Source organism: Babylonia areolata, chromosome 2, assembly GCF_041734735.1.
Source record: "Babylonia areolata isolate BAREFJ2019XMU chromosome 2, ASM4173473v1, whole genome shotgun sequence".
In the NCBI taxonomy this organism is placed as follows: Eukaryota; Metazoa; Mollusca; class Gastropoda; order Neogastropoda; family Buccinidae; genus Babylonia; species Babylonia areolata.
Window position 1 is genome coordinate 21093259 of NC_134877.1, and position 23695 is coordinate 21116953.

At 45.2% G+C, this 23695-nt stretch overlaps 1 protein-coding gene across 1 annotated transcript; it reads right to left on the reverse strand.

Moving 5' to 3' along the window:
• Positions 1 to 17: 17 nt before the first annotated feature.
• On the reverse strand, positions 18 to 23668 carry LOC143299047 (uncharacterized). Its single transcript, XM_076612143.1, has 3 exons — positions 23508 to 23668; positions 16071 to 17974; positions 18 to 690 (listed from the first exon to the last, which is right to left on the reverse strand). The coding sequence occupies exons 2-3, from the start codon at positions 17314 to 17316 to the stop codon at positions 32 to 34; spliced, it is 1905 nt and encodes a 634-aa protein (XP_076468258.1). The 5' UTR covers positions 17317 to 17974; positions 23508 to 23668; the 3' UTR covers positions 18 to 31.
• Between the last annotated feature and the right edge of the window lie 27 nt (positions 23669 to 23695).

Here is a 23695-nt window from a genome sequence, read left to right on the forward strand (position 1 = left end):
ATATTGGGATTCTGATGTGTCTTGAGTGCTTTCATCCGGTTCTCCCAAAATTATACGATTTTTGCTTTGATTTACTGCTTCTAGATGATGTTGATGAAGATGACGCAGATGACGTGGACGATAACCTTGAACCTGATCGTCGGTGAGGTCTGTCCGGGGGACGAGGAGCTGGTGCAGGTTCTGACCCACTTTCATTGCCTCCATCGAACGGACCCCCCGCACTCCCAGGTTCTGCAGGCACACAGTGTGCAGGACTTGAACTTCCAACGACACTTTGGTCAACAGGGATTGGCGAAGGCGCAGGCTCAAACGCAACCTGACTGTCCTCTGTTATCATGATCAGACTCTCCTCTCCAGAACCCAGCAGCAAAGCATCGCCAACGTCTACAACCTCATCAGGATTTCTCCTCATGGCTTCAACGTCTTCATTCTCCTTGTTGTCTACACCCCAAGGAGAAGCGTCAATTCTAAAAGACTCCTGAGCGTCCATGACGTCCGCAGTGACTCTGGTTTCTGATTCGCATGGCTCTGAGCTGGCGCCCAGCTCCACTGTAGCGAGCGATGCCGTTTTTGAGGCTCTTGCAGAAGAGAGTTGAATGTGCTTTGAGCTGACTACTTGACTTGGTGTGTTTGGTGAGAGTGGGGCCCTGCCCCCGTCCTCCCCTGTGCTGGATGTCATTGCCACAGGCCCTGGAACAAAAGGAAAGGGTGGAGGTGGAGGGTGAGTGAATTGTGGTTGTGGAAAGTAACACGATACTGCTATGTCTGCTTCCGAGGGATGGGCGAAACTGAATGATTCTTGCAGGGTGGGTTTCTCGTCCATCTGTTTTGGGGAGTTGACTACGTTGTGTTTGCATCCCCTCCACCTCCCACCCTCTCTCTCTCTCGTTGTTTTCTTTCGCCTCTACTGATTTCGGACTGCTTGATATTAAGAGAGAAAGACAGGCAGAAAGGTAGGTGGCTAGGAAGGCAGACTGATGTACAGCTTTATATATATATATATATATATATATATATATATATGTGTGTGTGTGTGTGTGTGTGTGTGTGTGTGTGTGTGTGTGTGTGTGTGAGCGCGCGCGAACTTACATATAACCAGAGAGAGTCATAAAAGGAGAGAGGATACAAACTTGTTCGGAGCTGTCTGTTTTTGTCCTTCTTACACATTTTGAGACGCGCCAAAAGTAATTCACACTGGCGGCAACAAAGACGACAACGATGAAGACGAAAATGGACAAGAGCACAACGACTAGGAAGACGGCGTGGAGGACGAGGCAAAAAGGGGAATAATAGGAGGACGAAAAGTCAGAGCAGATGTAGAATGACACAGTTGGGGAAAAATAAGCTGTTAACAAGTGAAGAAGAAAAAAATACACGCGCAAGGAACACATGGAAGAAAAGAAGACACTTCAGTATCGGCAGCACAAAAAAAGAAAGAAAGAAAGAACGAGAAAGAAAAAGAAAAAAGAAAAGGGAAATAATTCAGAGAAGACAGCTTACCAATAGTCCTGAGACACTTAACTCACCAATAACCCACAAACACCTTTCACAGAGACTGTCACATGGATTCCAAAGGACACAGCAGATCAGAAAAAGACCGTTTTTGATTGCAGTCACGTCACGGTAGCCTACATGCATGCAAATAAGCGGCAGAAGAAGAAAATATCTGCCTTCACATGTTCACAAAGTGCACGTGTTTACCACTTGCAGGACACAGATTCCAGAAACACAACATTAACGAGTAAGCGCTTTGCTCTCTTGCAGTGAAGGTATTCTCTTGTCATCCTCCGTTACCTATGCCTGATGTGATTTACTTTTGTCTGATTCACCCAGCAGTGAAGATGTGACTGCGGGTTGAAGGAAGACTTTAATGAGTATGCTGTCACCGCTCTTCGTCCAGAAGTTGAATTCTGTACAGGCTCATTAACATGTTTGACACTTTCGTCAAGCTTTCTTGATTTCCATGACTACGGTGTCGTCACGTGTAAGGATTTTGATTGAAGTTCGCTGGTTTTGCCAAATGCAGAGTGTGTGTGTGTGTGCGTGTGCGCGCGCGCGCGTGTGTGTGTGTGTGTGTGTGTGTGTGTGTGTGTGTGTGTGTGTGTGTGTGTGTGTGTGTGACTGAGAGTCTGTGTGTGTCAGTTTGTGTGTGTGTGTGTGTGTGTGTGTGTGTGTGTGTGTGTGTGTGTGTGTGCTTGCATATGGGTGTGTGCGTGTCCGTGTTTCTATGTGTGTACTTATGTGTATGTGTGTTCGTGAGCGTAAGGGAGAGACAGCAAGAGGGAGGAAGGAAGAGAGAGAGAGAGAGAGAGAGAGAGAGGCGGAGAGTGTGTGTGTGTTTTTTGTTTGTGTGTGTGTGTGTGTGTGTGTGTGTGTGTGTGTGTACGCGCGCACATGCGTGCGTATTGTTTCTAGGAGCATGATGGTGAGCTCGTCAGTTGCTAAATGCTACGGGCGAGAATGTCGTTTCATTTTTCGTGTGCATTTCACACTGAACAAAGCCGACATAGTTTCTGAATCTGACACATTTTCTCAACTAAATTATTAACGAGGCTACATAGAGATTACAGATCCACGATATGCATTGTCTCCTAAACTCACAGGTTATCAGACATACATTGTTTCAGTCGTAAATAGTACACAGTTTTATCAACCGAACAGACTTTGCAGACAGAGACGGACACACCCTAGTTCTGTTATTCACAGCAGAAAAAGTGGGCGACACACCACATTTCCGTTCTGGAGAGGAGGAGGGGGGGAAAAAAAAAAAAAAGAAAAGAAAGAAAGAAAGAAAAAAGGCCCTTGACATTCCCACTGTACTTGACGCTGAAGTGAGTCTTTCCCTACCCCCCACACCCCCAATCTCCCTCTCGCTCTTCACCTCGCTCCGTCTCGCTCGCTCACTCTCGGGTTATATTACTCACGCGCTGTGTACAGAATAAGGTTTGACCCTTAACCCTAATCACCCCGTGTTAATTAAGGAGACCCGCGTGGAACAAGACGGATGCGAAGGCACGGACTCTACTCCTCCCGCGCTCAGGAAAGCTTTTAAAGCTATGATGATACGGTAGTAGTGTTTGTGTACTGGGACCATTGGCTACGTTTATGAAGAAGTTATTATGTTGCAGCATCACCTGTTTATATTATTAATCTACGTCTTTTTGTTTTAGGTGTTCTCGTGTGGTATTTGCACGTATTTATATGTGTGTCGTATGCAGATGTCGTGTGGTGTGGTATGTGTGTGTGCTGTGTGTGTGTGTGTGTGTGTGTGTGTGTGTGTGTGTGTGTGTGTGTGTGTGTGTGTGTGTGTACAGTGAGAGACAGACAGACAGAGAGAGAGAGAAGCAGAGAGAGAGAGAGAGAGTGTGTGTGTGTGTGCGAGCGTGCGTGTGTGTGAGTGCGTGCGTGCGTGTGTGTGTGTGTGTGTGTCTGTGCGTGTTTTAATAAATACAATTTTGAACTCTCGCAAACTGATTGAGACTACTGATTACAGCTGCGTATCACAGCTATTGTTTTTCACAAGGTTTTTGCACATGTGTTGACGTGGGAGATCGGATAAATCTCCACCCTTTACCCACCAGGCACCGTTACCGAGATTCGAACTAGGGACCCTGAGATTGAAAGTCCAACGCTTTAACCATTCGGCTACCCCCGAAAACGGAGTATGGCTGCCTACATGGCGGGGTAAAAACGGTCATACACGTAAAAGCCCACTCGTGTGCATACGAGTGAACGCAGAAGAAGAAGAAGAACCATTCGGCTATTGCGCCCGTCCAGTATTTGGTTTGACTCTTTTCTGTCTTGTACAACTGTCTCAATCGTACATTACGGTAGACTTTAAGAACGTACAGCAAAGGCACACATCTGTTCAACATTGCATGATTTCTGATTTCGCTCTGTGTGTGTGTGTGTGTGTGTGTGTGTGTGTGTGTGTGTGTGTGTGGTGTGTGTGTGTGTGTGTGTGTGTGTGTGTGTGTGTGTGTGTGTTTGTTGTATTTTTTTTTTTAAACACAGTTCCTTTTCCCATTCGAGTTTTTTTTGTTTTTTTTTTAATCATTTTGTGATGAGATGAGTGATGAGACTGATGATGGGATTGGTTAATGATGATGGAAGGTGTGCAAACGAGACACCAATGAGATCACGCCGCATCCCCCCCCCCTGTTCCCCCTCCCTCGTCCCCCCTCTCTCTCTCTCTCTCTCTCAAAGCATTGCTTTTTTTTCGGACATTTGACTGAATCTTTGAGTCATAGAAATGGTGTGCAGGCTCTCTGTCAAACTGTATATTGCACCCTCAACGACTCGTTCAAGATGCATTCTTTCATTCATTCATTCACTGCCTCCACTCGACATACCAGTTAAGCCTATTGTCATAATATTAGCAATAAAACCATGTTGGTGTACCCAACTGTACCCCACAGACCAGTATCTGCTTTGAAGACCTTGAATTCACACACACGCGCGCGATCACGTACGTAGGTATATGAAAATACACACAGGCCTACTGTACTTACACACACGCACATACACTTGTAAGTCATATACCTACAAAAGCAGACCAGGAGATAGAGTCGAAATATTGGGGGCACAATCCGGTGTGACAGAAGAGCGAGGGTAGAGGGGGGGGGGGGGGGGGAGAGAGAGAGGGAGAGAGAGAGACAGACAGACAGAGACTGAGACAGAGATAGATGCGGCAGACATAGACAGAGTGTGTGACAGAGAGCGAGGGTTGGGAGAGAGAGAGAGAGAGCGAGAGAGAGAGAGAGAGAGACAGACAGGCAGAGACAGACAGAGGGAGACAGAGAGATAGAGATAGACTGATAGAGATAGAGATGCGGCAGACACAGATAGAGTGTGTGACAGAGAGCGAGGGTCGGGTGAGAGAGAGAGAGAGAGAGACAGAGACAGGTAGAGAGATAGAGACAGATAGAGAGACAGAGACAGAGATAGATGCGGCAGACAGAGAGTGTGTGACAGAGAGCGAGCGTCGGGGAGAGAGAGACAGAGACAGATAGAGAGACAGAGACAGAGATAGATACAGCAGACATAGTGTGATAGACAGCGGGCGTCGGGGAGAGAAAGAGAGAGAGAGAGAGAGAGAGAGAGACAGACAGACAGACAGACAGACATACAGACAGAGGGAGACAGAGAGATAGAGATAGACTGATAGAGATAGAGAGAGAGATGCGGCAGACACAGATAGAGTGTGTGACAGAGAGCGAGGGTCGGGGAGAGAGAGAGAGAGAGAGCGAAAGAGAGAGACAGACAGACAGGCAGAGATAGACAGATAGAGACAGAGAGAGACAGAGAGATAGAGACATAGAGACAGAGAGAGATGCGGCTGACAATAGACAGTGTGTGTGACAGAGAGCGAGGGTCGGGGAAGGGAGAGAGCGAGAGAGGGAGACAGACAGACAGACAGACAGACAGAGACATAGAGAGAGAGAGACGGAGACAGAGACAGATGCGGCAGACATAGAGTGTGTGACAGAGAGCGAGGGTCGGGGAAGGGAGAGAGCGAGAGAGGGAGAGAGAGAGAGAGACAGACAGACAGACAGACAGACAGAGACATAGAGAGAGAGAGACGGAGACAGAGACAGATGCGGCAGACATAGTGTGACAGAGAGCGAGGGTCGGGGAGAGAGAGACAGAGACAGACAGACAGACAGACAGAGACATAGAGAGAGAGAGACGGACACAGAGATAGATGCAGCAGACATAGTTTGATAGAGAGCGAGCGTCGGGGAGAGAAAGAGAGAGAGAGAGAGAGGGAGAGAGAGGCAGGCAGACAGAGACAGACAGACAGAGAGAGACAGAGAGATAGAGATAGAGAGAGATGCGGCTGACACAGATAGGGTGTGTGGCAGAGAGCGAGGGTCGGGGAGAGAGAGAGAGAGAGAGAGAGAGAGAGAGAGAGAGCGAAAGAGAGAGACAGACAGACAGGCAGAGACAGACAGGCAGAGACAGACAGACAGAGACAGAGACAGAGAGAGATGCGGCTGACACAGACAGAGTGTGTGACAGAGAGCGAGGGTGGGGGAGAGAGAGAGAGAGAGAGAGAGAGAGAGAGAGACAGACAGACAGACAGACAGACAGACAGAGACAGACAGAGACAGAGAGAGAGAGATGCGGCTGACACAGACAGAGTGTGTGGCAGAGAGCGACGGTCGGGGAGAGAGAGAGAGAGAGAGAGAGAGACAGACAGACAGACAGACAGACAGACAGACAGACAGAGACAGAGAGAGAGATGCGGCTGACACAGACAGAGTGTGTGACAGACAGCGAGGGTGGGGAGAGAGAGAGAGAGAGAGAGAGAGAGAGAGAGAGAGAGAGAGAGAGAGAGAGAGACAGACAGACAGACAGACAGACAGACAGACAAACAGACAGGCAGAGACAGACAGATAGAGATAGAGACATAGAGAGACAGTAAGACAGAGACAGATGCGGCAGACATAGATAGTGTGTGACAGAGAGCGAGGGTCCGAGAGAGAGAGAGAGACAGACAGACAGACAGACAGACAGAAACAGAGACAGACAGACAGAGACAGAGACAGACAGACAGATACAGAGACAGACAGACAGATACAGAGACAGACAGAGACAGACAGACAGACAGAAACAGAGACAGACAGACAGAAACAGAGACAGACAGACAGACAGAGAGACAGACAGACAGACAGACAGACAGAAACAGAGACAGACAGACAGATACAGAGACAGACAGACAGACAGACAGAAACAGAGACAGACAGACAGAGACAGAGACAGACAGACAGACAGAGAGACAGACAGACAGACAGACAGACAGAAACAGAGACAGACAGACAGAGACAGAGACAGACAGACAGAAACAGAGACAGACAGACAGAAACAGAGACAGACAGACAGAGAGAGAGACAGACAGACAGACAGACAGACAGAAACAGAGACAGACAGACAGAGACAGAGACAGATGCGGCAGACAGACAAGAAGCAGAGACAAAACACCCTACAAAAAAAAACCCAGGCAAGTCAGGAACAGCTGGACATAAGTACAAGCACAGACAAGACACAGAAGGAGAGAGACGCAACAACCAAAACAACATCTCTGTAAAAGTGTATGTCAGTCAGTAACGCCCCCACATGACGAGTAGAGAGGCAGGAGGTGTCACAACAGGACAGCACTCAGATAAACATCGCCCTCATCACTGTCTGGCGCCTTCGCCCACTTCACTGTGTGTCAGTAAGGACTCGTGTGCAACACGATGAATGCATTGTGTTGTATTATTATTGTGTTACTCTCCTTTTTGTCACAACAGATTTCTCTGCGAGAAATTTGGGCTGCTCTCCCCAGGGAGAGCGCGTCGCTACACTGACAGCGCAACCAATGTTTTTTTTGTTTTGTTTTTTTCTGCCTGCAGTCTTTTTTGTTTGTTTGTTTGTTTGTTTGTTTTTCCTATCGAAGTGGCTATTTGTACATACTGTTACCAGGGACAACCCTTTTGTTGCCGTGGGTTCTTTTACGTACGGTAAATGCATGCTGCACACGGGACCTCGGTTTATCGTCTCATCCGAATGTAATGTTTCAATGCCCCCAGGAGGCACACGAACTAAACTTCTTGTCTTGCCTTGCCTTGCCCAGTTCGTTCGTTACCACTGAGTGTGACTGTCACACTGAGCACAAAGGTTGTATGGTGTACGTGGAATGGGTCAAAGCATGTAACGTGAATCCTGTTCGTGGAATAGAATCTCTGTTGGGACTGACATAGGCATTCACCACACCACCGCATGATGCTTTTATTTACTGACTGATTTATCTATTTCGCCATACAAAGTTAATGGTAGCTTGGTGGAGAGATGGCCAAGAGGTAACGTGTCCGCCTAGGAAGCTGGAGAATCTGAGCGCGCTGGTTCGAATCACGGCTCAGCCGCCGATATTTTCTCCCCCTCCACTAGACTTTGGGTGGTGGTCTGGACGCTAGTCATTTGGATGTGATGATAAACCGAGGTCCTGTGTGCAGCGTGCACTTAGCGCACGTAAAAGAACCCATGGCAATAAGAGGGTTGTTCCTGGCAAAATTAAGTAGAAAAATCCATTTCGATTGGAAAAACCAAATAAAACTGCACGCAGGAAAGAATACCCCCCCCCCCCCACCCAAAAAAAAGGAGGGGGGAGGGGTCGGGGGTAGCGCTCTCCCTGGGGAGAGCATCTCGAATTTCACACAGAGAAATCTGTTGTGACAAAATAAAAAAAAGAAAAAAAAAAGAAGAGAAATACAGATACAAATACAAAAAGTACTTCTGTGTGTGGTTTGATGTGAAAACATCAATTTTTTCGTCTGCAGTTTTATTCCTCTGTCTTATCCCAAAATTAAAAACAAAAAATCTGTGTGTGATGTTTTTCTCTGTGGGGATGTCAGGGGGACTTTCATTATGAATATTATCCTGGAACACATACCGGGAATTCCGTGCAAGAAACTTCCTGCTTTCTGTCGCTCTCTTTGTTCCTGGTATTGTCAGTCGTTTTTTCTTTCTTTTTTTTTCTGCCTTGCTGGTCCTTTCACTTTCTTTTCCAAGAAAACCTTGAACAATACCTTGAATAATTTTGTGTGTATGTGTGTTTGTTTGGGGTTTTTTTACTTGATATTCGTTTCAAACATATAGAACCTAAATGAAATGAGCGTTGTAAAATCAATAGAACAGATTCAATGTAAGCACACGCAGTCACCACTTTATTTCCCATTGATATTTAGTGTCATGCGGGGGCATATTATGAACAAAACACGTTGTTTCAGTGTCCACACATAAAGCAATACAATGTCAAATACTGTCTCTTATACTACTCGTTTGTGAACAATTCCAGCAACATTCTCTCACATCGGCCTTTCATACACCTAATCGCAGATTCTATGTTTGCTAATCTACGGAGCAAGAACATGGAAATTCTTAACGCCAAATCTAAAAGCCGTGTCTCAAATGAAGGTCAGTGGCATTTTCCCTCTTGTTTTAGTATAACACAGTCTGGGCAATGTTACAGGGCGATAATACAATGTTCTCATTACACAGTGGTTTTTTTTTTTTCCAGCAATAGCGAACAACTTCCATCACATGATTTCAAGCGCGACAGAAAGAAAGAACAAGAGAAAAGAACGTTCGAAAGTACGAGCGAAAGAACGAAAGAAAGAACCAAAATTGTGGTAAGTGATTTTGAAAACTACTTACGAAAGCGTCGCGAGCTGAGTGCCAGGGACAGCAGCAGCGAAATGACAGAAACGAAAAACATCAACATCATCGACTGAATATTGGTGTCAGTCTGTCTTGAACAAATCACTTCAGATATGTCAGCATGCAGCAGTGGATGTTCCTCAAGCTCACAGGTGCATGGCTCAATGTGCTCTGCTTCGAGTACATGACATAAAAGCTTTATTTAATCTGCAAACAGCAATTATTGGAAAAAAAAATGTTTTCGGTCCTTACATTTGTTTCTGTCAATGTGACCCAAGACTGATGATGTAAAACAAATCCATGAAACTCCAGCAAAGACCACGAAACACTTTCACAAGCACTGGATGATTTAAAAAAAAAATTCAAAATGATAAAATACAATAAGACTGGTACCTACGAGAGTAGCCCTATCACTTGGGATCACTATTGATCTGACTGTGTTGGCAGCAACAACCGAGGTGGGTCAAACCATGTAACGTGGGAGGAGAAGAGGAGAAAAATTCGGGAAAATTCTTCGCAGGCATAAAAGAGCTCAGTGATGACATGCAGCAATAACAGGGAGGTGCTTGAGACAGGTGAAAGCTGACTGAAGTGCGGCTTGCTGTCAGTGGGTCAGTGACAGGGAGCTGTAAAAGCCGGGGACACTCAGTTCTTGAGGACAATAAACCAACACATTGTCCACCACACGTGTGCTTGACCACATTTCTGTGGTCACTTTGTTTACACACCAGACTTCCATTCACACACAGCCTGGACAGTGAGTAACTTTTGATAAACGTCCTTTCCGTGTGGTGTAGATAGGTTATAGATGCGGTGGTCCAATGTTCAGAGAATTAAACATTTTCTGCCCAAGACAATTTTTGTATTTTCATTTCTTTCTAAAGGGAGGTAAGGGGTAAAAGTGCCAGTGTTTACGAAACTATCTCGTCCAAAATAAGATATATACAGAAAGGAAATGCATTTTCTGACTCTGTCAAAGACAAGAAAAGAGAGAAACTCATATGCTCCAATCTGTCACAGCCAGTCTCACCAACTGTCATTCAACCACCGGAGTCCTTTCAGCCACCTCTGAGTAAGCAGTGAAAGGGAGAGGTGATCTGAAATGATCTGAAAAAAGCCTGACTTGGCTGGGAAGAAAATCAGAAATATTGTAAAAGATCATCTGCCTTCTTCTTCTCCGTTCATGGGCTGTAACTCCCACGTTCACTCGTATGTACACGAGTGGTCTTTTGCGTGTATGACCGTTTTTACCCCGCCATATATGCAGCCATACTCCGTTTTCGGGAGTGTGCATGCTGGGTATGTTCTTGTTTCCATAACCCACTGGACGTTGACATGGATCAATTGTCAAAAACAAAAGCAACCCCCATTTATATATATATATATATATATATCTGTGTGTGTGTGTGTGTGTGTGTGTGTGTGTGTGTGTGTGTGTGTGTGTGTGCAATTTTAGAACCTTACAAATGTGGTACAGTGTTTGATTGTGACCATCGATTTTAAGGTAAACAGTTTTTCCGACCGAAAACAAATTTTACTTTCGTGAAAAGCGAATCTCCCAACTTATTACCTTTCCACACTGCGAAAATTTGTTGCAATTTTCTCTGAACGACTCTAGTCTTCCTTAATATGCTGGTTATAATTAAGCTACATGCCTCAGATTATGTTTTCATAATATGCTGGTTATAACGTTTATCCCAACATAAATTCATGTTTCAAAAGGTTAGTCATAACCTGCCGGTGAAGGTCTGTGTATTTACGGACAGTCTCGGACATTGATAATCTATCCATGAAAGTCCCACTGCAGAGTCTGCCAAGATATACAGGTCACATCTACTTTAAAACATGAAAGTATATTATTTTGTCCTATGGCACATTTAGTCATTATCTCGAAACGTCATAGTTTAAAAATATTTCATTTGAATTTCCTTCAAAAAGTCACAACATGTATTAAAGCTACAGCGCTCATCCGTTCAAAATAAAATTATTCAATCGTTTATTGTATTTATTTATTTATCTGCACTCAGCAGTCCTATTCTCTACAATATGACAGATTGTATGCACATGTCCCTCGCTCATCTGTTTATTTATTCATATATTCATCTGCTAGTACTCCCCTGTTCTTGAAAATATGACATGTCGTATACAAATGTCTAACGCTTATTTATTTATTTATTTATTCATTAGTACTCCCCTGTTCCTGACAATCTGACATGTATACAAATGTCCTCCGCTGAGTTTTGACTCACTTGTGTAAACAAAGTGAGTCTATGTTTTAACCCGGTGTTCGGTTGTCTGTGTGTGTGTGTGTGTGTGTGTGTGTGTGTGTGTGTGTGTGTGTGTGTGTGTGTGTCTGTGTGTCCGTGGTAAACTTTAACATTGACATTTTCTCTGCAAATGCTTTGTCAGTTGACACCAAATTAGGCATAAAATAGGAAAAATTCAGTTCTTTCCAGTCATCTTGTTTAAAACAATATTACACCTCTGGGATGGGCACAAAAAAATAAAAAAATGAAGCCTAATTATATGCAAACTGCATTTACTGTTATATTTTTTTGTATTCTCTAAACTTGGCACTTTGATCTGATATTCTGACCCAACAACAAGAGCAGTCATTATTATCATTTTTTTGTTCAAACAGGAACTTCTTTTGCTAAGCATGGAAGTTTTATTTATTTTGCAAACGTTTGGGTGCAGATAGTAAAAAAGGGAAATTACTCTGTAATTAATGCTAGGGGAGTCAATTTGCGTTAAACTGATCTTTCTCATTTTAAACATTACATTTTGAAATTATACTCAATACATAAAAAGCTTGGATTTTTTTTAAAAAGTGTATCACAAGTGAGTCTTGAAGGCCTTGCCTCTCTTGTTGTTGTTGTTTGTTTGTTTTTGTTTTGTTTTGTTTTGTTTTGATTTGTTTTGTTTTATTTTGTTTATTTACATATTCATTTATTTATCCACTCCTCTGCTCCTGACAATCGGACATGTTATATACAAAATGTCCCTCACGTTCCCGGAAACCGGAACAAACCGAAGTGAGAAAGCAGACAGCCCGGAAAAGAAATGGCTGGTCAGGCATGTCCAATCAAGCGAACCCGATAGGGGTGTGAACCCTGAAGATACAGGCCACAATGCTCAGTGCTCAGTGGACTCATCCATAAATCACTCTGTCAGTGGGCGCCTCAGTGAGAAGGTGCGCCGTTTTGTTTCTTTCCCCCCTTTCTTTCTTCTTCTTCTGCTTCTTGTTCTTTCTCTTCTCTATCTCCACCAAACGCTTTTTTTTTTCCTTCTTAACTTCGTTTTTTTTTTCCTTTTCACATAGGATGGGACGGGTAAGACTCGGCTTACAGGTTTGAACCTGAGACGAGGGAGGAAAGGGGTGGGGGGGGGAGAGGGAAAGGGGAAGGAGGGGTGTCCGTTAAACTGAAAGAGAGAGAGAGAGGGAGAGAGAGGGTGTGTGTGTTGGGGGTGGGGGTGGGGAAGAGGTTTGCCATGCTGCATGTTGGTAAATCGTCGTCTTCTTCTTCTTCTGCCTTCGTTGGCTGCAACTCCCACGTTCACCCGTATGTACACGAGTGGGATTTTTACGTGTATGACCGTTTTTACCCCGCCATGTAGGCAGCCATACTCCGTTTTTCGGGGTGGGGTGGGGTGGGGGGGGGGGGTGCATGCTGGGTATGTTCTTGTTTCCATAACCCACCGAACGCTGACGTGGTTTTCGGGATCTTTAACGTGCGTATTTGATCTTCTGCTTGCTGTATACACACGAAGGGGGTTCAGGCACTAGCAGGTCTGAACTTGACCTGGGAGATCGGAAAAATCTCCACCCTTTACCCACCAGACGCCGTTACCGAGATGTTGGTAAATGTGACCATGGGAAGATCAACGTGCTCCCCCCCCCCCTCCCTTTTGCCCGCAAAAACAACATCCCGAAAAATATATACCTGGACGGTGAATACACATGAAATCGTTATTTTTCCCGTCGTGGACAAAAGACAACCGTGTCAAACTCTTGTTTTTTTTTGTTTTTTGTTTTTTGTTTTTTTGGTGTTTTTGCATTCACCTCTACACTTCATCTCGCTCACTACGATCGGCTTCGGATCCACTCTGTTTACGCATACCCAGATTCAAACACTCGACTGTTGGCCGCCGTTCTTTCTCTGTCTCTGGACCTGACAGAATCTGGTAGCCTAAAGACAGTCTCATTCAGTTACATGATTAAAGCAGGGTCACAGAGGGGTACACGCAAACCTGTTCCTCTCTGGAACGTCTTGTAAATGTTCATGCCACTGAAACTGTAGGAAAATGGAAAGCCGGCCTAGACAGAAAGAAAGCGTGACAGAACACAAGAGAGAGAGGGTGTGTGTGTGGTGGAGGATGAGGGTGGAGGAGAGACTGAGAGAGAGAGAGAGAGATGATAATGATGATGGCAGAGATAGAGTGAGTAGTGAAAGAGAGAGAAAAAGAGAGAGAGAGAGAGTAGTGAGTGTAAGAGAGTGAGGGCGGTTATGCGTGAGAGAGAGAGGGAGGGGGAGAGAGAGAGAGAGAGTAGTGAGTGTAAGAGAGTGAGGGCGACTGTGCATGAGAGAGACAGACAGACAGACAGAGAGAGAGAGAGAGAGAGATGATGATGATGATGATGATGGCAGAGATAGAGTGAGTAGTGACAGTAAGAGAGAGAAAGAGAGAGAGTGAGAGAGAGAGTGAATAGTGAGTGTAAGAGAGAGAGGGCGGTTATGCGTGAGAGAGAGAGAGGGAGGGGGAGAGAGAGAGAGCGATGATGATCATGATCATGGTCATGATCATGATGATGATGATGATGGCAGAGATTGAGTAGTGAGAGTAAGTGAGAGAGGGGGCGATTGTGCGTGAGAGAGAGAGAGAGGAGAGAGAGAGAGAGAGAGAGAGAGAGAGAGACAGAGACAGAGAGAGAGAGAGGAGGAGGAGGAGGATGACGATGATGATGGCTGAGATACAGTGAGCAGTGAGAGTAAGAGAGAGAGGGCGATTGTGCGTGAGAGAGAGAGGAGAGAGAGAGACAGACAGACAGACAGACAAACATACATACAGACAGACAGAGGCAGAGGCATAGACAGAGAGAGGGGAACAACTCTAGACGAAGCACAGAAGCAGGAACTGGTCACAAACACAGACCCGTTGGGCACACACACGCGCGCGCGTGCACACACACACACACACACACTCTCACACACATAGATACACGCACACGCACACACACACACACACATACAGAGAGAGAGAGAGAGCGAGTTAGAGAGAGACAGACAGAGAGAGCGAGAGTGAGAGAGAGACAGAGAGAGACAGAGAGAGAGAGAGAGAGAGAGAGGGGGGGGGGATTGCCAACTTTAGACGAAGCAGAGAAGCAGGAACTGGTCACAAACACAGACCCGCTGGCTGCAAGTACGATGAGAGGCCAGTTCCGGTGTGCGTGAAAGAGTGCTGCAAGGTGCTCGTTACCACAGCAAGTGAGGGGGCGGAGGAGAGAGAGACCAGAGGGGTGGGGAGTGGAGGGGGCAGGGGGGTGGCAAAACTAGGAGTGAATGACATCCTGTTTTTTTTTCTACTCTGTCAAAGCAACAATCCGGCACCACGAAAAAGAATTTAGTTAAGGGATCGATAGATGGAACGACAGACAAGGCAGAAAGATATATATTCTATACAAAAAAAAGAGAGTTATATATTATGATCATATAAGAAATAAATAAATCAGGTGATGGATGGATAGACAGAACGACAGACAAGACACAAAGACGAACAGGAATATACGTCATCGGATGACGGAGACGATAAACCAAGGCCCCGTGTGCAGCACGCATTTAGCGCACGTAAAAGAACCCACGGCAATAAAAGGGTTGTCCCTGGCAAAAATCTGTAGAAAAAAAAATCTACTTGGATAGGGAAACAAATACAATTGCAGGCAGAAAAAAAGGGTCAGTCACAGTGTAGCGACGCGCTCCCCCTGGGGAGAGCAGCCCGAATTTCACACAGAGAAATATGTTGTACAAATACAAGAAAGCAGTCAGCGGCCGGATAGACAGACGCATTACTGACAAGACAGACGGAATGAATGCACACGAAGAAAAAGAAAGAAAGAAAGAAAGAAAAGATGAACATAGATGAACATTTAGACTCACAGGCACTGAGATAGACCCATAGAAAGATAGACAGGACTAATAATAATAATAATAATAAAATGTAGGCTTATATAGCGCAGTACCCCCATCTCAGAAGGGGCTCACCACGCTTCACAACAAAAAATAATGAAATTTAAGACTAAGTGTCGTAAAATGTGTACAAAGTCTACAAAGTTTAACATGACAATGGCTAGAATATGCATATGTAAGACTGACATGATAAAAGATATATATATATATATATATATATATATATACATATACATACACACACAAATATACATGTACATATACATACACATACATAATTATACATATACACACACACATATAGCTACTCATCAAGAAAAGGAGAGAAAGCCATCAGTTGATACATGGATGTTCAAACAGATTAACAAACAGGCAGACAGCGATAGGCAGACAGACAGGCAGAGAGACAGGGATGGGTAGCTGGACAACAAGAGGTATGACCGCACATCAATAAAAAGAAGTAAAGAAACAAAATATGTTGACATATGGAGATACATATACTTTTACATAAAGAAAGACAGAAAGAGAGAGACAACGACAGAGAGAGAGACAGACAGACAGAGTGGGGGTTGGGGACGGACACAGACACACACACACACACACGGACGCACACACAAACGCACACACACACGGGTGCACACACACACACACACACACACACACACACACACACAAAGTCCTCACCCGCGTCCCCGTTGACAGGCTCAGCAGGCCTGACCATCAGCAAGCTGCCCTCCGAGGCCTGGGCGCAGGAGCCCGGAGCCACCGTGACGTGCACGTACTGCACGTGGCTCTGGTGCAGCGGGGACAGCATGACGGGGCCCAGGTAGGTCACACGCCGCTCCGTGGGTCTCTCGTCGTCCACCAGCACCGTGGCCTCCAGGCGGAACCGGCGTCCTGTGTCGCAGCGTACCTTCTCGGACCTCGATTCACGTGCAGCCAAGTCCTGCTCTTGTGAACTGGCAGCTGGCGTAGTGGGGCTTTTCACGGCTTTTCCTGAATAGCCCCCTCTGCTGTGAGCGTCCTGGGTTGGTTGTGTGTCTGGTTCTGGAGCGGGGGCCTTCTTGGAGTTCTTGCTTAGCATTTTGGGGTCCTGTAAGGGTTTCTCCTGGTTCGGGGTGAGTGGTGATCCCGCCGTCTTTTCAGACACGCTTCTGTCGACGTTCGAGGAGCTTGTGGTTTGAAGTTCCTTTCTGATCGTCTTGGACTTGCGGGGAGCGGACTGTGTTTCATCTGCCGCTTGCTTTTTGTCTGGCGTCTTTGAGGTTGTGGTACCGTGTTGACCAGCAGGGATGGTCGATTCGTCATTGGAGCTACTTGAGGAGCTGGAGCTGGAACTCGAGCGTGCAGATCTGGTTGTGTGAGTGTTGTCATCGTCTGGGACGTCCACGGCTCTTTCGGAGTAGTCGTATGGGGGCTCTTCGTGACCTGTTGGTGATTCGGGGGTTTCAGGTTCGGTTCCGCGATCCTCTGGGTGTTCAGGAGTGTTCTCTGACCCCTCAGCTTCGTTCAGCTTGGGTCTAGACTTCTTGCCTTTGCTCCAGGTGAAGGCCTTGAAGAGAGAAGGTTTCTTGTCCGCGCGTTTTTCGCGTGGCAGGCTGGCCGACATGGCGTGTTTGGTGGCGACCTTGCCCTCACTGTGAGCAGGTTGGCTGCCCGTGTCTGGCTTGTCCCCTTTCTGGCTCACCTTCCCGTGACCTTGGTGAGATTCCGTGGCTTTGTCGGGCCCCTCCTGGCGGGCAGAGCCCTGGTCGTGACCTTCCCGGGTGCCGGCGCCCCTCCCGTTGATGGCTGAGGGTGGCAGGGTGGCTGCAGGCCATTCCTGTCGGGTGGCTTCGTCCTCACCCAGCCGGCGGAAGGAGCCGGGGGTCTCGTCCATGTTGAGGGTAGTCCACTTCCGCTTCTGCTGGCTGCCCCAGCGGCTGGCCATCTTGACCTCGGGTGTCTGTCAGCCCCCTCTGCCTTCACTGCGTGGGCAGTGACTCTGCTCTGAGGAGAACTCAAATCAAGTGAGTCCAACGTCCACTTTCAAAATGAAGTGGGTCCAATGTCCACTTTCTGACGTTTCCCTGTGGAGTCTGACTGGGTATGTCAATGCACAACAGCAGTGTCTTGTCTTTTGTGTCGTCACACGAGTTGTGGAACAGATTTCGTTTTCCAGGCAAGGAAAACACACATAAGGATCTGTATTTGTGGAGGCTACGTCATCATTACAATGACGGTTCGCACAGGACAGTTCTCACGTTTTTTCATTGGCTTGAAGCATATATATGGTTTAAGGAGACACATTGCAAACGTTACTTTCGTCAAGCTTACGTCAGTTTACTGGACCTTCTCCCCACGGCTTTTGGCATTTGTCAGTGTTGCTACATACAGAAGGATTTTTGCCTCAGCAGTTTGTCTTTAATCATAAACACGCCTGCCTTGAGCAGTACTCCACAGTCTCTGTAGTTTCAATAGAAACTTCAAGTTCTGTGCCACGTCTCCCAAAGACCGTTCTGTTGATCGGTCAAAAGTTGTGCTCCTCCGACCCAGTCTTCATCCTTCTTCATTCACGAAACTTGACTCTGGAATAGTGTTCACATGCTCTGAAAAAAAATTGCAAACGAGACATGACCAAACTGTCAGGAATCTATACAGGTTGTAACAGACATAAGTTTATGCTCACATAAAAAGACAATGTTTAAAGGTTTAAAGCGGACAGTGCATAATGTGTACACATTAAATGAAAAAAAAAGGTTTTTGATCTTTACAATTCACAAAACCAGTTTGTCTTGGCGACGAAATCCCAGCCCCACACAAAAACAAGTAAATAGAATTACAAATAAATTATTAAATACATATATTGATTAATAAGTGAACTTATAAATACCAACAAAATATAAAAACGGTTAGAAAGGAATAACATGAAAAGAGCACACACACATATATATACATCTATGTGTGTGTGTGTGTGTGTGTGTGTGTGTGTGTGTGTGTGTTCCAACCCAGAAAATATACAAAAACAATTGATCCAAAACCTCAAAAGTTCATTAATCTCATAGCAACAATGTTTCCTGACAACACTGAATCCAAGAATCGCTAACATCGAACGGTACATTCCAAGTATACCTATTGTGGAGAAAACACTGATTAATTGTAGATACTATGAAATGATCAAAATAAACGAAGTGTTGGAGGAAATAGGCAATCGAAATTCCGAGTGGAAAAACAAACAAGCACGAAGTCCTGGTCAAAACATGAAACCCAAACCCAACAGTCTTTAGTGGAAATTCCCAATGCGATCCACACCCCAACAGTCGAAACACTGAGTCGAAACACACACCAAACTCAACGGTCCTAATACCCGAAGAAGACGAAAACCGAATAAATGCTCGGAATTTTGAACACGAGACCTCCTGAACATTCGCATTTGTATTCATACGCACTGGTATTCAGCCCAGGGAAGACAAGACGCTGTATGTTTTCGTCCATGATTAAGAGATGGCCCGCTGTGCAACCACCACCGAGTGTCTGTGAACGCGACACTGGCACGTGAAAACAATAGCTGGCTTATCAGTTATCACCTCCACTGTGCCGACCCTCTGTGCCGGCTATGCGCCCCGCCTTTCTCCATCTATTATCTGCGGGCGGCTGCGGTATGGTCTGTGGCAGAGTGCGAACATACAGTGTTATAGACTGTTTCTGATGCTACGTTTCGGTCAGTTTGTTCATTGTTTGTCCCGAAGGTGAAACATTCAATCAGCGGGTATGAGGTGGGAGGGAGAGGGAGGCATGGGGATGGTGGTGGTGGTGGTGGTGGTGGTGGTGTACTACAAACTTAAACGGTTGTGGGTTCGATTCCAGGCAGTACTGATTTCCTGCTTTTATGTATCAATTGACAGGCGCCATAGGAGAGTGACTTAGAACATCGGACTTTCAATCGGAAGGTTTAAAGTTCGATCCTAGCGCCTGATGAGTTGAATGTGGAGTCGCCCCCCCTCCCTCCCGCCCCCTCCCTCCCCCCCCTCCCACACACACACCCTCCCCTTCCCTGTTACAAGATGTGCAGACCTGCTAAGCACCTTCATGTCGTTACACATGTGAATGACGAGATACGCACGTTAAAGATACTGTGATCCATGTCAGAGTGTCGATGGGTTAAGGAAACACTAAAACACCAATAAGGACACCCCACCCCCTACCCCGCACACCCCCTCAAAACGGAGTTAAGGTCCCAGTCCGCATGGCCGAACGGAGTAAAAACGGCCATAAACGTAAAAAACACATTCGTAGATATGAGTGAACGCCGGTAGGAGCAGCAGCCCATTAACGCAGAAAGAAATGTTTCAACCAATATGATAGTGTCATTTTATGTTGTGAGGTTCCCTCCGCGTCTATCATATGACCAATCAAATTTATGTCGTCGTCGACACACTGGAACTTCTTGTAGTCATGATATATAGCAGCAACAGCAGCCAAATTGTGAAAAGTCGCTCCATTAATGATAGAACTTGAAACAGCACTGCGGGCAGTAGATGCAGCAATGATAGAACTTGAAACAGCACTGCGGGCAGTAGATGCAGCAATGATAGAACTTGAAGCAGCACTGGCAGTAGATGCAGCAATGATAGAACTTGAGGCAGCACTGGCAGTAGATGCAGCAATGATAGAACTTGAAGCAGCACTGGCAGTAGATGCAGCAATGACAGAACTTGAAACAGCACTGGCAGTAGATGCTGCAATGATAGAACTTGAAGCAGCACTGGCAGTAGATGCATCAATGATAGAACTTGAAACAGCACTGGCAGTAGATGCATCAATGATAGAACTTGAAACAGCACTGGCAGTAGATGCAGCAATGACAGAACTTGAAACAGCACTGGCAGTAGATGCAGCAATGATAGAACTTGAAGCAGCACTGGCAGTAGATGCATCAATGATAGAACTTGAAACAGCACTGGCAGTAGATGCATCAATGATAGAACTTGAAACAGCACTGGCAGTAGATGCATCAATGATAGAACTTGAAACAGCACTGGCAGTAGATGCATCAATGATAGAACTTGAAACAGCACTGGCAGTAGATGCAGCAATGATAGAACTTGAAGCAGCACTGGCAGTAGATGCATCAATGATAGAACTTGAAACAGCACTGCGGGCAGTAGATGCATCAATGATAGAACTTGAAACAGCACTGGCAGTAGATGCAGCAATGATAGAACTTGAAGCAGCACTGGCAGTAAATGCATCAATGATAGAACTTGAAACAGCACTGGCAGTAGATGCATCAATGATAGAACTTGAAACAGCACTGGCAGTAGATGCATCAATGATAGAACTTGAAACAGCACTGGCAGTAGATGCATCAATGATAGAACTTGAAACAGCACTGGCAGTAGATGCATCAATGATAGAACTTGAAACCACACTGCAGGCAGTAGATGCAGCAATGATAGAACTTGAAACAGCACTGCGGGCAGTAGATGCATCAATGATAGAACTTGAAACAGCACTGCGGGCAGTAGATGCATCAATGATAGAACTTGAAACAACACTGGCAGTAGATGCAGCGATACCACCAGCAGAAGCAGTGATATAACATCAGTGTGGCTCAAGACCTGGGAATGTGGTGACGTATAACTACTCACAATTTCCAACGGTTGGAGATGGAAAGTATACTGAACGTTCGTCAAGAGATGAAATATACAATGTAATGCACACTCTTCCTCTCTTCACACCCCTTCTCACACATGATCTGAAAAATCTCGGAGAGAGACGGAGACAGACAGATAGACAGACAGAGACAGAGACAGTGAGACAGAGAGACAGAGATACACACACACACACACACACACACACACACACACACACACACACACACACACACAGATAACCATCGCCTTTCACTAACTAGTTTCTTCCGTTGCTGAGTGCACAGGCCAGCCAGCTGAGGACCAATGGTCTATGATTCATATTTTGTCAGTTCCTTTTGGTGACACGTCAGAATTAAGTGCACAGCCTTCAAACAGTTATTGTTCTTTTGGGAGGGCGGGTGAGAGCTCGACGGATATGTTGAATTTGCAATATGAACATGCAGCCACACGCGCACACACGCACGCACAACACATAAACACACACACACACACACACATACACATGCGCGCGCGCAAACGCACATACATGACACACACAGTGTCTTGTCACAGTAATATATATATATATAATACACACACGCATATACTGATACACACACACACACACACACACACACACACATATATATATATATATATATATATATATATATATATATGTGTGTGTGTGTGTGTGTGTGTGTGTGTGTGTGTGTGTGTACATAACAAAGACTTTCCACACCACATATATATTTGTATATAAAAGTATTTGTGTTATATATATATATATATATATATATATATATATATATATATAACACAAAGACTTTCCACAGTAATATTATCACCCCCTCCCCCCCTCCCTTTTGTTCTGGTTATCATATTCAAGTCTGGTCGTGGCTGTCAGTAGCAGTAATAGCAGCTACGATGGTATCATTGTTGTCGCCAGAGAGATGTTTATGTAACTGAAATTTTCTGACAAAAAAGAGAGAAGAAAACAGCAACTAGATTATTGGGAGTGGAGGTGTGCGGAATGGTTTGCGAAGTTGTAAACTTCAGTCACTGGACCTGGCAGATTTAACCAAAGTTTTCTTCTTATTATAAATAAAGCCTCCATTAAACAGAATGGGCGTTAGTTATTCCCCTAAAACTAGCTTGTTTTGATTTAGAGTACAGTCAGACAGACCATGAAAACGGAACACGCCCCATTCAGAGAGCCATTGCACTTGTAGCTTCCTGGCACACTGGGAGTGGCCGTGAGTGTTAATTTAGGCCGGGAGAGAATTCGCCCGGACCACCAGAGTTATGGTTCGTGGTGCCCGGTGAATATCGCGCGCACTGTTTATTTGTTTGTTTTTCGTGTCGGTCACAGCAGTCAAGGAAACGTGGCTCATATTTTAAATCTTCTTCCATCTTATGGCACGGATTTCCAGTTGTTTTGGGTCTAAAAGATGGTGTACTAAATATCACAGCCTGGTGTCAAGATTCTCATATTCTACTGATTTGCAGAATGTCACGTAGGCGGTCTAGATCGAGGTGTGTGTGTGTGTGTGTGTGTGTGTGTGTGTGTGTGTGTGTGTGTGACAGGACCAACGCCTTGACCACATCACACCCCCATGGATAAGACCACAGCCACGAACAACTTGACCTTAAGGGCTCATTGCCGATAGGTCGTTAAACTCAACTGTACTGTGTGTGTGTGTGTGTGTGTGTGTGTGTGTTATTTTTTTCAGCAGCTGTGGTGAAGTAGAAAACATAAGGATGAACTACCGCGCCCATTTTGACGCCTCTTTGAAAATAAAACTTTTAAAAAAGTAACCTGCACCGGGATTTCACCCCCGCATTTTTTCGTATTATTAAACAACAACAGCAACAACAACGGAAGTAAACAAGAGACGAAAAACAAACAAACTAAAAACAAAAACCAAACAAATCAAAGGAAGACATTCAGTGAAACCAGCCAGACAGCTTTTAAAAATTAGAAATATCACGTTGACTTAAAAACAAACATACAAAAAAAGAAACAAACAAACAAAAAGTAGGTTACAACAGATACAAACCTGGCATCATACGGTGTTTTAAAACTGTCAACTGAACAAGAATTAGGAAAAACAAACTTGATATTTAGAAGAAAGAAAAAAACCAACAACAAACAAACAAACAAAAAAAACACTGGCCGGTAATGTTTATAGAAAAAAAAGGTTATATATGAAAGACACAAAGGGAAATAATGTTTGTTTTAAAAAAGAAAGAAGGAAGGGAGGGATGAAGGAAGGGGTGATATATGGAAGAAAGGAAGGAAGGAAGGGAGGATAGATGGAAGGAAGAAATGGAAGAAAGAAAGCAGAAAAAAGAAACAGCAGGAAAAAAACAACAAAGAAAACTAAAGAAAAAGAAGCACGCAAATACTAACACAAACGCTACATAAACCACGAAACCCCCCCCCCCACCCCCACCCCCAGTTCAACCACATAGGCACATTTGTTCCAGCATTATTATTACTTACATTTTATCCACCAGGCAAAACAACACCACACGTTGTCGTAGAATCGAGTCGTGGGGTTTCAGTGTTTGTTTGCAGTGCAGGACTGAAGACTATCGGTTGTTCTCGAAGAGGCAGCGCCGCTGCACAGCACTGACCTGGCACCGACTGGATGACGTACTCAGTTTGAATGTCGTCAGACACACACGCCC